Source organism: Pleurodeles waltl, chromosome 4_2 (genome assembly GCF_031143425.1).
Source record: "Pleurodeles waltl isolate 20211129_DDA chromosome 4_2, aPleWal1.hap1.20221129, whole genome shotgun sequence".
NCBI classification, from domain to species: Eukaryota; Metazoa; Chordata; class Amphibia; order Caudata; family Salamandridae; genus Pleurodeles; species Pleurodeles waltl.
The window spans coordinates 1,054,337,981-1,054,356,616 of record NC_090443.1 but is presented as its reverse complement, the minus strand read 5'-3'; the positions used below and the strand labels follow the sequence as shown (position 1 = coordinate 1,054,356,616).

The 18,636-nt window shown below is 49.0% G+C and overlaps 1 protein-coding gene across 1 annotated transcript in view; it reads right to left on the bottom strand.

Annotated features, from left to right (window-relative positions):
• The window catches only part of ZDHHC5 (zinc finger DHHC-type palmitoyltransferase 5), a 404,963-nt gene that overhangs the window by 252,623 nt on the left and 133,704 nt on the right, over nucleotides 1-18,636 (bottom strand). Inside the window, exon 6 of the mRNA XM_069233064.1 lies at nucleotides 2,286-2,388. Within this exon, the coding sequence (XP_069089165.1) occupies nucleotides 2,286-2,388 (103 nt within the window). The remainder of the gene's footprint in view (nucleotides 1-2,285; nucleotides 2,389-18,636) is intronic.

The following is an 18,636-nucleotide window of genomic DNA, read 5'->3' as shown; positions in this document are numbered from 1 at the left end:
CTGGTTTGCAGCTTGTGCTGCGACTCTCTTACCAGCTGCATCGAACTTGCAGCTTTCTTTATCTGGGGGTGGTGCATCTCCAGATGTGTGAGAGTTGGCCCTTTTCCTAGCTGCTCCTACAACGACAGAGTCTGGTGGCAGCTGTGTAGTGATGAAAACTGGGTCTGTAGGAGGCGCCTTATACTTTTTGTCCACCCTTGGTGTGATTGCCCTACTTTTGACCGGCTCCTTAAAGATTTCTTTTGCGTGCCGGAGCATACCAGGGAGCATAGGCAGGCTTTGGTATGAACTGTGGGTGGAGGAGAGTGTGTTGAATAAAAAATCATCCTCGACCTGTTCTGAGTGGAGGCTTACGTTGTGAAATTGTGCTGCTCTAGCCACCACTTGAGAATACGCGGTGCTGTCCTCTGGTGGAGATGGCTTCGTAGGGTATGCCTCCGGACTGTTATCTGACACTGGGGCGTCGTATAGGTCCCATGCGTCTTGATCTTGGTCACCCTGGCTTATGGTGGTGTGAGCTGGGGAGTGTGATGGAGTTCGTGCTGGTGAGACGTTAATCACGGGCGGAGGAGAGGGTGGTGGGGTAACTCTTTTCACCACTTTTGGTTGTGGTGTCTGTTCAGTTTGGAACTCCAACCTTCTCTTTCTTCTAATGGGGGGAAGGGTGCTTATTTTTCCTGTCCCCTGCTGTATGAAAATACGCTTTTGCGTATGGTCCACATCAGTTGATTGTAGCTCTTCCTCAAACCTATGCTTTTGCATTTGTGAGGTTAGCGAGTGCTCTTCTGTATAAGAGCCTGAAGCTGGGTCGCTTTTAGTTTGTTTCGGCACCGAAACCCTGTCTGCGTGTTTTTTCGGCTCCGAGGTGACTTTTTTCTTTTTCGGGGCCGAAACCTCTCGGCGTCGATCTTTTTCGGTGCCGCTGTCTCGGCGTCGAGCCGTGTCCACACCGGCATCTCGGTGTCGAGGCTTGTCTCCAGCACTTTCTCGGTCCCGAGAAGGCTGCGTGCCGGTGTCTCGACCGGAGTCGGACGATCTCGGCACTGTTTGGGCCTTTTTCGGTGCCGACGGTCGGTCACCGAATTTATGGGTGGAGCCATGGCCTGATGGCAGTGGCGTCCCCTGGGCCTTGTAAATCTTCCTCTGTGTGGTTTTCGACGTCTTACTCACGGTTTGTGTATCGTCGAATCCTTCGGAGTCCGATTCTTGGATCGAGAAGGTACCTTCCTCTTCCTGTTCCTCGAACTCTCGGTGGGCTGTCGGCGCGGACGCCATCTGAAGTCTTCTGGCTCGGCGGTTTCGGAGTGTCTTTCGGGACCGGAACGCACGACAGGCCTCGCAGGTGTCTTCACTGTGCTCAGGTGACAGGCACAGGTTACAGACCAAGTGTTGGTCTGTATAGGGGTATTTATTGTGGCATTTGGGGCAGAAACGGAACGGGGTCCGTTCCATCGGCGTTCTTCAGCACGCGGTCGGGCCGACCAGGCCCCGACGGGGGATCGAAAAACTACCCCCGAAGGGCACCGGAGCTCTTCGATCTTCGATGCGGTGTTGAATCTAAGTACGCCGATCCCGAACGCAACAATACCGACGAAAATCTTCCGAAATTAGCTAACTTTCCGTTCCGAAACTCGGAGCGACAGTAACACGTCCGAACCCGATGGCGGAAAAAAAACAATCGAAGATGGAGTCGACGCCCATGCGCAATGGAGACAAAAGGAGGAGTCACTCGGTCCCGTGACTCGAAAGACTTCTTCGAAGAAAAACAACTTGTAACACTCCGGCCCAACACCAGATGGCGAGCTATTGCAAAACATGCGTATCTACAGCGACAGATGCCATCGAACATTCAATTTCAGACTTTATAACCCATGGTATTATAAACAGCTGAGGGCATAAGAGGTAGCACTGAATACTACTAGTGCCTTTAGCTTAGCTCCCTAAGGTCACAAGATGTGTGATGGATTGACATGAGGCATTAATGTCGACTCTAGTGCCCAAGTTGTAGTTGTCTAGGGGCAATGACATAAGAGGCATTAATGTTCAATACTTGTACCCTAGGTGATGGGTACCAATGCTAAAGGCCTTTATGATCACATTCCTTTAGATTAATGAGGTAAAAATGATCCCCAGCCAAGTAGAATGCGTTTATTTCCTCACCCTGAAGGAAAAGCAGAAATAACAACCCAAAGGCAGAGGCTGTTGAAGAGCCAAAGAAAGCGGTAACTGGTACCTGCAAAAAGGTTTAAATTCATCATGCCACGAGTCTGCAGCGCTCTCCTTACCTGCTCATTTGTTGTGCGACCACGAGCAACGAGGACCATGTGAAATCCTGTGAGTCCGGCCACAGGGATGAAAAACAAGCCGGCCACACTCATCACAGCCATACTGGGATACAGAGTCAAGGAAAAACAAAACATTCAACAAAGGAAATCCTAACCGGGCAAACAATAGTAGGTGGCGTACACAAACAGAAAACCAGAGGAAAAGGGCAAGAAGAGTAGGTGGCCACAGAAAAGAACAAGACATGGTAGAATAAGGAGAAAGGAGACAGCATAATATTTCATGGTGCAAGCTTCAGACCCCAATGTGGAGAAAAAAAAAATCAGGCCTGCGATTCGCAAGACAGCAGATCTTCACTTCCAGAAAGGACACCTTCAATAAGGGAATTTCTGCGTGCATAGTATACACACTCAGTGTAAACGAAGCAGATGCTCCGTGTCACAGCACGTCTCAAGATAACAGGGTGTCCATACTAGTTTCTATGGCATACACATCATGCAGAACTGATACCCCATCCTACCGCAAAGCAATCACAGACCACAAGGTACTTTAAGACACATCAGACAGTGGAAGCACTTCCAAGCCACACAATTAGTCAGAAGATACTTGGTCCTCTACAACCGTTCTTCAACTACAGCAGTGGTTCTTAACCTTTTGACTTCTGTGGACCCCCCCACGGGACCCCACTGAATCATCGGGGTGCAGACACTTCCACCGAGTCATTACTGGAAGCTAGGGTACCGGGCCCAAGCTTTTGCGATGATCTGACCGGCAAAGCAATCGAAACAAACACAGAAAGCATTCATCAAACAAATATGCAAATGATTCACTTTTTAATTTACATTTAAAAAAAACACTTAATTTTAAAGGGAAGGTTGTAGCTTTTCTAAATTACATTTAAACTACTCATTTTCCAAACTATAATCTGTGTGATGAACTTGCACTTCTTATACAATTCAGTGTGAGGATACATGCTTCACTTTAGACTCCAGAACGTTTTAAATGTTTCACCTTTACATGCTGCTTCTTCATTTATATACACTTCATTAATCTATTATTTAATTTTCTAAGCAGTCAGAACCCTTCTGAATAGGCTTCTGGGACCCCCAGGGTTCCTCGGACCACGGGATGAGGACCACTGACCTACAGGATCGAACCATCACTTCTAGCACTATCATTCAGCCAGAGGGTTAATGGGATTCCAGCCCTTTCGGCGGTAGAGTCCTATATAGAGTCCTATGGTGGGTGGACATGAGGACGAAGTTACCTTTCCTTCCAAAAGTAGTTCCAGAATTTTATATCTACCAGTTAATTTAGCAATCCGACTACCACAGCTGCACCTTATTCACCTTAACTTGACATGCACAGAGTTGTATGCTTTTGCATAGAGAAGGCCAAAGACTGCCCTAAAAATAAAAAGCTGTTTGTCAACTAGAGTCCTATGAACAACTGGTTCTTACTGGATTGTCTCTTGTATTTGCACTTGCTCTCATGTTGCTAGTAACATTTTATCGGCTAAACCTACAGCTCATTTCACTACAGAAACAATAGGTATGACTGTGTAGCTGAGACATTTCCTTTTATCAACATCTGAAAAGAAGCCATTTGGATATCGGTCCACACATTTACAGCAAGACATTACTTTCTTGACGCTGGTAATTCCCTACTTCATGGATCACCTGACTCTGCCATTAACCTCAGTTCTCCATGTCCTGTGTGTCCATCAAATCTAATCTCTTGGTCAAGGGCATCCTACACACTGCAGCACATCTGATTCCGCGCCAAACGAAGTATGATCACCTCAGTCCCTCTCTGATGGAACTCCATTGGCTTCCCTTGCCAGTCCTCGCCATCCTCAAAAACAACTGAACTATTAAAGTCATCACAACTAGTACCCCTTTATTTTGCAGATAAGCTTGCCACCTCTGGAGGCTCTTGTAGGAGGCTGGGTCTCTAGTGTATGAAATGACAAGCACTGAGCAGAGTCTAATCAACCCCTCTTTGGTGTTAAAAGATAAAAGGCAGACCACCTCATGCTCTGTTTGTGATAGTGTAGCGAGCATTCAGGCTTATCTTGGAGATGTTCTAAGCATTTGTTGTAATCACAGTATCAATAAATGTGGACACACTCAGAAGAATAACTCAACACCAATTTTACAAAAATACTTCAGATTTTTATAAAGTTATGAAGACCAAGATTATCAATATACGGCAAGTACTTTTTTAGCTATGATTTGTCAAAGTTTACAAAATGTTCTGCTTTTGTGCGTAATTAGGCACCAGGGAAATCAATAGGGAAAAAACTTTAAAAATGGATGTAAAATCAGGCAATGCTCTCACAAATGTCTATTTCTATTTTTAGGTCAAGGTCGAGGTGTTCAGGGGGCCAGCCAGAGAACTTCGGGTGGTTCCCGGTTCAAGCAGGAACAGCGGCTGAAGGCCTTGGAACTGGCGCCCACAGGAGAAGGGGACCACTTGGAAACATAATGCAAAGTTGGACTTAATGGTAAGTCTGGTAGGTCCCCTTGCAGGGTGGAGGCCGCAAGGGGTAGGGGAGCCATGGAGCACAGCTGGTTCGTCAGTGCAGAGGCTGGGAAGGCCGTGTGCAGGGCAGAGATCAGCCAGGAGATGTGCGTCTTGGAGTCCATGGAGTCCGGGGCAGGCAACTTGGAGGGTGGATTGCAGGTCAGCAGGACCACTCTGGGGGGGGGGGGGGGGCGCTCTCGGGTGTCCTGAAGTCACTTGACCGGTGCTTGCTGCTGGGCTTTTGAGAGTCCGGAGAGGACTTTCTTTCTGGGTGTCCGACATTGGGGGTCTGCTACTCCGGGTAGTAGTACATCACAGCCCTGGAGAGTCATAGTGCCACCAAACTTGGCACGGTGGCAGGTCTTGTCCTTAAGGTCTGTAATACGAAATATGGGTGGGCTGCTGGGTCCGGGTCGTTGGTCAGCACCTGATCAATTTACCAAACTTCACAGGTTCCTTGCCTGCAGGGAGTGATGCCTTTACTCAGACGGATGTTTGTGGTGATTTTTTAAAGGCTGGAGGTGCTGTGGGGTTTTGGAGAGTCCTTCAGGTTTCCAGGTGACACCTCAGCGGTGAATGTCGAGTCCTTTGAGCAGCAGGCAGGTATTGACGCCTTTTTCTTTCTGCAGGAGGGCTTCAGTTTTCTTTGTCCCGGTCTTATATGTATCCATCCAATCTAATCTCTTGGTCTAGGGCTGCCCTCTAAATACTACATTTGGGAGGGGCCAGGGGGTGAGTCGATGGTAGAGGCTACACCCACTAAATGGCCACTTCCTGTGGGTAGGGGTCACATCCCTAACCCTGATTGGCTGTTTTCCTACCATTCAAGATGGAGGAAAATGAAATGGAGTGGTTCTAGGAGGCTGACTCGGTTTACGGTGTACACCTGTTGTGTGGCACCCTATACTGAGACCAGGCTACCCTTAGTGAGAGTGAATAGGTGTCCAGATAGCAGAAGCTCTCTAGGGGTAACTGAGGCGAGCAGCTAAAGCTTACAAAGGAGGAACGTGAAGCACTTGCAATACCACAGTAGTCAGGCAGTAACTTAGTCACAAGAAAGAACAACACAAGTTTTTCAAAAATAAAGGATACTTTATTACAGCACTGCTACTAAACTAACATTGGTACATATCCCTTGGGGATATTACATACAATTATTCACATAAAATAACCAGAAGAAATAGCATAGAAATACACAGGGCCGTAGGGGAGGGCCAAACCATATAGTAAAAAACAGAGGAATGTGAAAGTGGGACTCCAACCAAGGCAAGTGTGGTGGGTAGCTAGAGGCTGGGGCCAGATAGGAACACCAAAGTTAAGTTCATTAGGTGACCCCAGCAACCAGGAGTCAGTTACCCACCCAGTTGTCCCAAAAGCTAACACAGGATGCAGTGGTTGGAGTTCAGGAACCACCAGGCAAGAGGATGGATGGAGAGTGCCCCTACCCCAGAATACCCAGAAGACAGGAGTACCTACACCAGGGACCCAGACGCAGAGGGGAGAAGAAACTCTCAAAAGACTGTAAATGCCTCTGACCATCCACCTGCTTTCACGACCCGTGGGACCAGGCTGGTGGAACCCTGGGGTGGATTCCAGACATGGAGGACCTGCAAAGGAAGGGAACAGAGTCCAACACCCAAGGAGGTGCCCAGGAGGTGTAGGGGGCAATGCCCACCCTCCTAAATATGAGGTTCCTGCAAGTCAGTGGAAGAAGAAGTCCAGCTGCGGGGTCCACGAGGGTCAATGAAGATCCCAGGAGTCATCCATGAGATGCCCCTCGACGGTTCCCGGATTGCAGGAGGGTCAGTGACTAGACAGGACAGCAATAATCACTGGCAAGTGCAAATTGAAGCAGAAGAGGAGTTTACAGAATTGTGGGGATGAGCAAGGTCGAGAAGACTCTACCCAGGTGGGGGAGTCAGAGCCGGCCCTCAGCACGAAGGAAGGCCAAAAGAAATCGATAAAGGTGCCGGACACAGGGAGTTACACTGAGGCCTTACCAGCCCAGCAAAACAGATGCCCCACAAGTGGCAGGACAGGAGATGATCTTCGGTTTGCAGAGTGTTGGTGGCCAGGGCTTCTTGGAGGATGAAGATCTCCTAGAGGAACAGTCACCAAGCCCTGGCAAGTGCAACAGTCGTGGTGCACAGGGGAGACATTCCAGTTGCAGGAGCAAGGGGCCACAGTCTTACAACTTGGATTGAAGATAAGCAGGACCCAGAGGAGGCCACAGACTCACCACCTGTGCTGCAGCATCTTCAGAGAGGCAGATACAGCAGACCCCACCAACCGGTCGAAGATGCCTTCAGGTGCCTGCAGATGCTGGGGAGTGACTCCTTTACTCTAAAGGGAGATTCCTTCTTGCTTCCTGGTACAGAGCCCTTGTGACCCTGGAGGATGCACAGCCTTGGATTTTGCAGAATTCTTGCAGGATCCAGAGAAACAATGTTGCAGTGGGAGCCTTTCCACCAGAAACAGACTTGTTGGGTTCAAAGCGAAGACCAGCAGCAGTTCCAGAGGCAGAAGATGTCTTGCAGAGAGTTCCTTGTAAAGTCTTGTATGACAAATCTGTGGACCCACCCACGTGGGAGCCCTTAAATAACTCTAAATGAGGGTGGTCACTCTCTGCAGTGACCTACCTATCGGAGGGGATCAGGGACATCACCTGGGTGGCCTAACCAACAAGATGCATTCATGGGCCTCTACCCATTTTATTTTCAAGATGGCAGAATCAAGTGGCCACCTGGCAGAGCTCTGGGCACCTCCCTAGGGGAGGAACTGGACAGCGGGGGAGGAGGGGAACTCCCCTGTTTGTGTAGTTTCAGGCTAGAGCGGGAACCATGGGTTCCCAAACTGGTGCAAACCAGATTATGCAAGGACACCAAAATGTGCCCTCCAAAGCAGTCTGGTGGCGCTCAGAGGCCACCATAGCCCTTAGACACCTAATACACAAGGAGAGGTGGTCACACCTCTCCCTTGCAAGAAATCCTTTCTTCTGCTTCTCCGGCCTGACCCTGGTTCATCAGCAGGGCGGAGGAACAGTGTCTGGGGTCAGCAGCAGTGCGGACTGGCAGCTGGACCCCATAAGGCTCCACTGGAATAACTGGGGGATCCTCTAGGGAAACCCTAGAGTACATGGTATCATGCAACTCACATTGGAATCTGTGTTGTTGCATGATTCCAACCTATTTGATACCAAACATGCCTAGGTTCGGAATAGCCATTATGTAGTTGGACCACTCGTGTTGACCAGTGTCCACTACATACTTTAAGATGGTAGAAGTACCCTGCTCATGTAGGGGTACCCGTGCACTTAAAGACATGCACCCTGCTGTCGTAATTGGACTCTTGCTCTAGGCAAGGCTGCTGGTTTAGGAATGACAGCACTTTTGTTTGTAGGCAACTAGTTCAGTCCTACAACAAGTCGCACATGTTGGCCCAACCCTCCCGGCTAACAAGCAGTACTTCACCAAAAATAGTAAAAGATGATTTGTGGCAGCTTTTACGCATAGACTTAAGAGTGCGACAACTCACTGGAGTTGTAGTTAAACGGAGATTACCCTTTTCTCACATAAGCAACATAATGAACCTAATCTCTAACCTAAAGCGAGCTAGGTGTGTTAAACCTAATTTGCCAGTACCATGTCCATGAGAAGAGCCCCCCAACCATTGTTACCTTGAAATGAGGTCTCTAGATTAGACTCATGTGGACATGAAGGTTGGGTCAGCATTGATGGCATCTGGTAGGAATCCCTCTTCTTGTCTGTGGGTTATACAGATCTTATAGGACACCTGACGCAGGTATGTACCCAAACAATAGATAAGAAGGCATGCTTGGGGCGGCAATTATATAAACAATTCCCCGAAAAGGTACATTATGTTAATGTCACACGTAAATGGGAAAGTACATGATGTGAATGTATATCACTTATCTTTGACGCAGATAGTGAGCGGTACTCATAACGTGAAATTAAAACATCTTCTTAACTATAAACATAACCGCCATTTTGGAAGAAATAATTAAATAAATGTGCTAAAACAGAGCAATCTAAGTAGGTTAAAAGTCACTAGGTGACAGAGGCACAGGCCTACAAGCCATAAGGCCAAGCTAAACTCCTGAGTCCCATTAAAACGAAATAGGATCCACTACACTGCCCTGGGATTGAAGGGCTGAGGGGGGGGGGACTTATAAAGTTTAAATGCAGTGGTTAGGTTTGGCAGTGAAAGGATGCATGCACCCTTTCATGCAAGCTGCAATGGCAGGTCTGCAGTCACAGCTTGCATGGGCTCCTATGGGTGGCATAATACATGCTACAGCCCATTGGGGACCTCTGGTGCACCAATGTCTTGGGTACCCACATACCATATACAAGGTACTTCCAGCGGTGCACCAGTATGCCAATTCTGGGAGTGAAAAGTAACAAACGAACGAGTTACTTACCTTCGGTAACGACTTTTCTGGTGGATACCTCACCTAATGAATTCTCCCATGGCGCCAGCATTCGACGGAAATCTTCTTCCTAGTCTCTGCACGTCGACGAGGACGTCACTCTAGCCCACGCGACGCCGTCTGACGTCATACAGGCAATAAGAGGTCCTCGACGACGTGCCGACGTCAGTACCAATCATTTTTTACGTGCATGAGAACAACCAGGCAATGCAATGAAAGAGCAAGGCAACATCCCATAACATTGTAAAATACACAACATTTGCATGAATAGCTGTAAATCTTTTATAAATATATATACAACTCTCTCTTTTTAAAAAAAATATATATACACATCAAGTATATACACAAAGATATATACATATATACATATATATAAATATATTATATACAACATCTATTGCACCCTCGAAGACCAAGAGGAGCGCACTCAAGGATTACTTGGTAAGACCAGAAAGGCAACGGGGAGGCGGGTGGGACCGTGAGGAATCCACCGGTAGCTAATGTATCCACCAGAAAAGTCGTTACCGAAGGTAAGTAACTCGTTCTTCTGATGGATACAACTACCTGTGGATTCCTCACCTAATGAATAGAGTCCCAAAGCAGTACCACGCCTGGCGGTGGGTGCCTAAATGGTCAAACCAAGAAATCCTGCAGCACTGAGCGTGCAAAATGGCCGTCCCTTCTAACCTCAGAATCCAAACAGTAATGTTTTGCAAAAGTGTGAAGGGACGACCAAGTTGCGGCCTTGCAGATGTCGACCACAGGAACACCTCTGGCCAAGGCCGAAGTGGCCGACTTAGCTCTGGTGGAATGAGCTCTAATGCCCTCAGGAGGATCCTTCTTTGCCAAAGAGTAACAGATTTTAATGCAAAGAACAACCCACCTGGATAGTGTTCTCTTGTGGACTGCCTTTCCTCTCCTCTTGCCCACGTATCCAATAAACAGCTGATCCTCCAGCCTGAAATCCTTTGTTCTATCAATAAAGAAGCTCAACGCCCTCTTTGGGTCCAGACGGTGCAGTCTTTCTTCCTCTTTGGAAGGATGAGGCGGAGGATACAACGTGGACAAAGTAATTGCCTGAGCCAAATGGAAAGGTGAAACAACCTTCGGGAGGAAAGCAGCCTTGGTCCTCAACACCACCTTATCCCCATAAAAAGTTGTATAAGGAGGTTTTACTGATAAGGCCTGCAACTCACTCACTCTCCTTGCTGATGTTATAGCTATCAGGAAGACTGTTTTTAAAAACAAATACCTTAAGGGGCAAGAATGCATAGGTTCAAAAGGGGACCCCATAAGGAAAGTCAGGACCAAGGACAAATACCATTGCGGCATAACGAATGGTTTTGGAGGATATTTATTTAGAAGACCTTTCAAGAATCTGATAACAATAGGGGATTTAAATAAAGATGGTTGGTATGGAAGACATATGAAGGCTGACAAGGCCGATAAATAACCCTTAATGGTAGCCACTGCACAACCTTTCTACGCTAGAGACAGAGCAAAAGACAAAACGTCCGATAGATGAGCATGTAAGGGATCAATCTGCCTCTCTCCACACCACGCAACAAATTTAGACCATCTATTAGCATAGATAGATTTAGTGGAGTGTCGCCTGGCCGCTAATATAACATCCACTACCTCAGGCGGGAGAGAGAAGGAACTCAGGTTGCCCCGTTCAATCTCCAGGCATGTAGGTGCAAACTCTGGAGGTTGGGGTGTAAAACCTGCCCCTGCGACTGCGAGAGGAGGTCTGCCCTGAGAGGGAGACGGAGCGGAGGGCACATTGAGAGTTGGAGAAGGTCGGAGTACCATACCCTCCTTGGCCAATCCGGAGCTATTAGGATGACTAGAGCCCGGTCCTGGCGAATCTTCCTCAATACTCGAGGAATCGAGGGTATGGGAGGAAACGCGTAAAGCAACTGGCCGCACCAGGTTATTTGAAACGCGTCCCCCAACGCTCCCTGCATCGGATACTGGAGACTGCAGAATAACGGACAATGCGCGTTCTCTCGAGTGGCAAACAGATCTACCCGAGGAAACCCCCACCTCTGGAAGATTAAACGGACTTGATCTGGATGGAGACGCCACTCGTGGTCTGCCGAGAATTGGCGACAGACTGTCCGCACGCACGTTTAAGACTCCGGCCAGATGGTTTGCTATCAAGCAAATCTGATGGTCCTTTGTCCAGGACCATAGTCGAAGAGCTTCTCTGCAGAGAAGGTACGACCCTACTCTTCCCTGCTTGTTTATGTACCACATCGTGGTAGTATTGTCCGTTAGAACCTGTACCGACTGACCACGAAGGGAAGGGTGGAAGGCCTTGAGAGCCAGACGTACAGCCCGTAACTCTAACAGATTGATGTGAAACATCTGTTCCTCTGGAGACCAAAGGCCTTTGATCTCCAGATCCCCCAGATGAGCTCCCCACCCTAGAGTGGAAGCATCCGTTATGACTGTGGCCACTGGTGGCGACTGCTCGAACGGCTTTCCTTGTGAAAGATTGTTGCTTGCAATCCACCACTTCAAATCCACAGCAGCATCTCTGGAGATCTTGACAGTACTCTCTAGATCCCCTTTGTGTTGAGACCACTGCCTTCGGAGGCACCACTGAAGAGCCCTCATGTGCCAGCGAGCATGCGTGACCAACAGAATGCAGGAGGCAAACAGACCGAGCAGACGAAGGACCTTGAGGACTGGAACTACCGCTCCATTTCGAAACATTGGAACCAAATCCTGAATATCTTGAATCCGCTGAGGCGGAGGAAAGGCCCGACCCAATGTTGTATCCAGTACTGCCCCTATGAACAGGAGGCGCTGAGAGGGCTCTAGGTGAGATTTGGGCTCGTTCACCGAAAAACCCAGGTCGAACAACAACTGGGTTGTTGACTGCAGATGATGCGACACAAGCTCCGGGGACTTGGCTTTGATCAACCAGTCGTCCAAGTAAGGGAATACTGCTGTCCCCTTCCTTCTGAGTTCTGCCGCAACCACCGACATCACCTTCGTGAAGACTCGAGGTGCTGAAGTAAGACCAAACGGAAGGACCGCAAACTGATAGTGCTGCGATCCCACCACAAACCGGAGATACTTCCTGTGTGACTTGAGTATCGGGATATGAAAGTAAGCATTCTGCAAGTCGACAGACACCATCCAGTCTTCCTTGTTCAACGCCAAAAGCACCTGTGCTAGGGTCAGCATCTTGAACTTTTCCTGCTTGAGGAACCAATTCAAGATCCTCAGGTCCAGGATTGGTCTCAAACGACCATCCTTCTTGGGAATCAGGAAATACCTTGAGTAACATCCTCGTCCCCTTTCCTGCTCTGGGACCAACTCCACCGCGCCCTTTGAAAGGAGGGCTTGTACCTCCTGTTCTAGCAACAGGAGGTGTTCTTCTGAACAATAAGAAGGGCGGGGCGGGATGAGGGGCGGGAACTCCCGAAAGGGAAGGGTGTAGCCTTTTCCCACAATACTGAGAACCCAAGTGTCCGTTGTAACAGTCTTCCATTTGGCGAGAAAATGCTGTAATCTTCCCCCTACAGGAGAGGAGTGAGTGGGGAAAGGTGGAAGCCTAAGGCTGCTTCCCCTGCTGCACCCCGCCAGAGAATGAGGAAGAGGCAGAGTGCTGCTGAGAGGCTCCTCTGGTGCGGACCCTCCCGCTCCCTCTAAAAGATCTATAGGGATGGGAAGAGGCAGGTTGCTGATATCTTCCCCGAAAGGAAGAGGAGGAAGAGCCACGCCCAAATCCACGAAACCTCCTGAAAAATCTGGAAGAGCCCGTGGAAGGAGGAGCTTGGAGCCCTAACGACTTAGCCGTGGCCCTGCTCTCCTTAAAACGTTCCAAGGCCGAATCAGCCTTGGCTCCAAACAGTTTGTCCCCATCAAACGGGAGATCCAACAATGTGGACTGTACATCCGCAGAAAAGCCCAAGTTACGGAGCCAGGCCTGCCTCCTTGCCACCACAGTTGTGCCCATTGCTCTGGCCACCGAGTCGGTCGTATCCAGTCCAGTCTGGATATTCTGGGTCGCAGCAGCCTGGGCATTTGAAACAACGTCCAAAAGACCCTGGGGAAGCTCTGTAAATGATGAGGAAATGTCATCCATCAGAGCATGAATATACCTCCCCAGGATACAGGTTGCGTTGGTGGCCTTCAACGCCAGACTGCAGGACGAAAAAATCTTCTTGGACTGCGCCTCCAGTTTCTTTGAATCTCTGTCCCCAGGCACCGTCGGGAAAGAACCAGGCGCTGACTTGGATGAACAGGAGGCCTGCACCACCAAGCTCTCCGGCGTAGGGTGCCTAGACAGAAAACCAGGGTCAGTTGGAGCCGCCCGATACCTCCTGGCCACGGCCCTGTGAACTGCTGGGGAAGATGCCGGCCTCTTCCACACCTCTAACACCGGATCCAGCAGAGCGTCATTAAATGGCAAAAGAGGCCGGATGTAGCACCTCTGTTAGAAGGTTTTGTTTTGCCTCCACCACCGGCAAAGGCAGGTCCAAAAAACTAGCTGCCTTCCGTACCACTGCGTGAAAGGAAGCAGCCTCCTCAGTATATTCTCCCGGGGACGAAAGATCCCACTCAGGGGAAGTGTCCAGCCCACTGGCCGACTCCAGACCACGCAGCCCATCACCCGAGTCCTCTAGCTCTCCTTCTTCCAGGGCTCGTTGGTACTCCTGCTCTTCTAGTACACGGAGAGCACGTCTCCTCAAATGAAGCCGTTGCTCAATACGCGGAGTCGACAATGCCTCCGCCGAAGTCGAAGATCGGCGCCGATCTTCAGAAGCCACCGACGCCGCGTCCGGCGCCACAGGTAACTTCGGCGCCGACGAAAGAGCAGTCGAAGCAGATGGACCCACCGGAGTCACAGGCCGAAATCCCGACGTCGACGGGATGGAAATCCCCGGGGCCAATCCCTCTGAAGCCACCGGAGCGGCCACCGGCGCCGACACCGGCGCCGAGCCCACGTTCCCAAAAGGGAGAAAGGGCATAAAGGGTGCCGGCCGAAGAGGCGCAGGATCACCCAATGAAAAGGCCAAAGGCCCAGCCGGAGCACCCCCTGGAGCCATCTGTTGGAAGATGGCATACATCGCATTCAAGAATGCGGAACTATCGGCTCCAGGGGTGGGAAAAGCCGGATACTGGGGTGCCTGTCTCGGAGGCGACCCCGACCTCGACGTCTGCGACGCCGGAGATAACACCTGAGGCTCCAATACCTCAATCACCGACGCCTGTCCAGGTGAAGTCGGAGACGCCAGAGAGGGCAACGGCGTCGAAGGATGAGGCGTAACTGTGGGACTGATCTCCCATGTCCTTCGGCGCCGATCCGAAGACCTGGAACGAGTCTCCTTGCTTGAATGACGCCGAGATTCTCTACGGCGCCGGGAGTCTCGATGACGCCGATGTCTTGGCGAAGAAGACTTCTTGTGATGCTTCTCTTTTTTCGATTTCGCCATAAACAGCTTCGCCTCACGTTCCTTGAGGGCCTTTGGATTCATGTGCTGGCATGAATCACAAGTCGAGACGTCGTGGTCGGAGCTCAAACACCAAAGGCAGTCGGAATGAGGATCCGTCACTGACATCTTGCCTCCACACTCACGACAAGGCTTGAATCCAGACTTTCTCTGCGACATTATTACCACAGCGAAAGACTACGCAGCAAAAATACACTGTAACCACAAAAGTAACAGTTGCTCCCTCGAAGATAACCGTTTCGAATGCACGGAAAAAAGGGAACTGACGTCGGCACGTCGTCGAGGACCTCTTATTGCCTGTATGACGTCAGACGGCGTCGCGTGGGCTAGAGTGACGTCCTCGTCGACGTGCAGAGACTAGGAAGAAGATTTCCGTCGAATGCTGGCGCCATGGGAGAATTCATTAGGTGAGGAATCCACAGGTAGTTGTATCCATCAGAAATCTCAATTTAGGGGAGAGAACACTGGCACTGGGGTCATGGTTAGCAGGATCCCAGTTTGCTACAGTCCAAAAACATACTAATACGAGGCAAAAATAAAAAAAAGTGTGGGGTACTACAACCAGTACCCAGCTTACTACAGTGGTCACCTCGCATGCCACACCTGAGGGGGGGTGTAGGCTGGAGATGGCCACTCCTCCCATTCTTGCCAGGTTTCCCGACAGTTTTCCGGCTTAAAGTGGGGGCAAAACCATTGGGCGCCCATTTGCTGCTAGCAGCAGAGACGGAGGTCCGATTTCGATGGCGGTAAAGCTTTTGAAGCTTACTGCTGTTTTAGGGTGCCTGCCTGGGGGAGGAAATATAACACTTCCACCCAGGAAGGACTTTGAGTTCTGGTTTCTGAGCGCAAAAGGTTCTCAACCCCAGGAGTCCAGAATCGTGACTGGTGGTGGCAGGCTGATTAGGAACAGTCAGCAACCATGCCAGGGCTGTTGACTGTATTATAAAATGTACCCAGAGGGCACCCCTCTAAGGCGCCCTCTGGGTACATTTTATAATACATTCAACACTGGCATCAGTGAGGGTTAATTATTCTGAGTTGTTTGATACCAAACGACCCAGGTTTCAGAAAGGCCATCATGTAGCTGGGGAACTAGTAATGACCACTGCCCAGCAAATGCATTTGCTATGGCTTCCCTGTACCCTTACTATGGCTAAGAATTAGCAGACACAGTAGGGGCATATTTGCTCATACACACATATGCCCTCACATGCATAATAGTGCACCCTGCCATATGGATGTAAGGCCTGCCAGAGGGGAGACTTACCTATATTGCATGCAGTGTTCGTAAACAGGGCACTCTTGGTGAGTGCTATGTTGAGGTTGCAACTTTGGATACACCTTGTCATGCACTTGCAATGGCAGTCTCCATGAGGCTGGTGTGGGGCCTCTCAGAGTAGCACAGTTACTGCTGCAGCTCTGTAGGGGCTCTTCAGTATCCATGCCCTTGGTACCAGGGGTCCTATTTACTATGGACTTACAAAGGTGGCTGAAGTGCCAAACATAGTACAGCTTTAAGGAAACTGATCTGGCCCTGGGAGCCTGTTTAGCAGGGGCCCAGGGCACTTAGTTTGAAACCACATCATTTTCCAGGCAAAAAGTGGGTGGCAGCAATGAAGGAAGAGGTCCTTTCTCACAGCTCTCAGCATATGCACAGCCAGAACACCATCAGATTGCAAACTAAGTACTGTAAAAGAAAAAACATAAAAACAAAAAGAAGAAATAGGCTTTTGTCATCGACGTGCTCAGGATCTGGAACAATATCCATCAGGACCACCACAATGCTGCTCCAATTTTGGAAAGAATTTGTTGTTTAAGGAACTCTGCATTACAATACATCAAGCAGCCATAACTTAGCTGTCTCTTCTATTAATCGCAGAGCTTAGGCCTGCCTTTGATCACGTACAACAGTCCACTGCCTTTCAGCGAGTATGTGCCAAAGAAATAGCATACACAGATCAGCATCCATAGGAGAGCTTACTCTAACATAGGTCAAGCTGCCCAGAAGGCTTTTCCGATACTCAGACGACATTCTAGAGATGAACACTGCTGCCTATTCTTGATTGTGCTGCATCATCAAGAGCCGTTAGAGAGTTCTTTGAAGTTTGCGACTCTATTTTAATGTTAGTAACTACCAGTGAAGATCCTTCTGCCCGTAGTCCCGGTTCTGCAGCTATCCTCATTGAAGCCATGAACAACCCACTCTTGATCTTCTTCATAAACCATAAAAAATTAGAGTTTGTAGTGGATTTATCTCAACACAATCGTCAATGAGAATGGACCCTGAAGAACTGCTGGTACAAGGTATCATGGGATATGGAAGTCTCTGGACTCTCGAAGTGACAGAGTACTCGTTAACGCCTTAAATCAGGCTTCTCTTTTCCCCTCTATCTAGACAGGGAGTCAGCAGCAGGTGTTTATATGAGCTGCAAGCCAGTTTTCAGAAGGCCCTTCTTAACAACAGCTGAAATATTCTGAACATTTTGCATTGATAGGCTTTTCAGAGATGATTTGCTGCATTTTGTCATGTTCAACTCTTCGCGCTCTCACAATTTGATGTTATGAGGTATACGGCTATTACTGAAGATCGTATAGGGTGAGACCTATTTTTAAATAGATAAATTCACTGATCTTCTAGAAACTAGGATTAAGCAGTCAAAAGAGATCCAGGCGCATGACTGCTTACCTACCCAGAAGAGCTCTATTCAGAACTTTTCAGTATGATAATTTACTTAGTGAATATGCAGTCATACCTAAAGCAGTGTTAGACTGAGCAGATACTTGATTTGTGAGGACATACTGTAGGAAGTTGGCTCTGTATATACTATTTCAAAGTAAGAAATAGTGTGCACAGAGTCCAAGGGTTCCCCTTAGAGGTAAGATAGTGGCAAAAAGAGAGAATTCTAATGCTCTATTTTATGGTAGTGTGGTCGAGCAGTAGGCTTATCAGAGGGTAGTGTTAAGCATTTGTTGTACACACACAGGCGATAAATGAGGAACACACACTCAAAGACTTACTCCAGGCCAATAGGTTTTTATATTGAAAAATATATTTTCTTAGTTTATTTTAGGAACCACAGGCTCAAGATTTACAAGTAATACTTTAAATTCCAACAACCTTTGATCTCCAGGTCCCCCAGGTGAGCTCCCCACCCCAAGGTGGAAGCATCCGTTATCACTGTGGCCACTGGAGGTCGTAGCAAAAAAGGCCTTCCTTGAGAAAGGTTGCCGTCCACTGATCACCATCGTAGATCTGCTGCAGCATCTCCGGAGAGGTTTATCGACTCAGCAAGATCCCCCCCTGTGCTGAAACCACTGCCTGCGGAGGCACCACTGAAGAGCCCTCATGTGCCAGCGTGCATGAGTGACCAACAGAATGCAAGAAGCAAACAGACCGAGCAGACGAAGGACCTTGAGAACTGGAACAACCGATCCCTCTCGAAACATTGGAATCAATGCCTGAATGTCCTGAATCCGCTGTGGCAGAGGAAAGGCTCGATTCAATGTCGTGCCCAGTACTGCCCCTATGAACAGGAGGCGTTGAGAGGGCTCCAGGTGAGACTTGGGCACATTTATCGAAAAGCCCAGCCTGAACAACAACTGGGTTGTCATCTGCAGGTGATGCAGCACGAGCTCCGAAGACTTGGCTTTGATCAACCAATCGTACAGGTAAGGGAATACTGCTTCCCTTCCTCCTGAGATTTGCTGCAACCACCGCCATCACCTTTGTAAAGACTTGCGGCGCGGAAGTAAGACCAAAAGGAAGGACCGCAAACTGGTAGTGTTGGGACCCCACCACAAACCGGAGATACTTCCTGTGTGACTTGAGAATGGAAATATGGAAATAAGCATCCTGCAAGTCGACAGACACCATCCAATCCTCCTTGTTCAACGCCTTAAGTACCT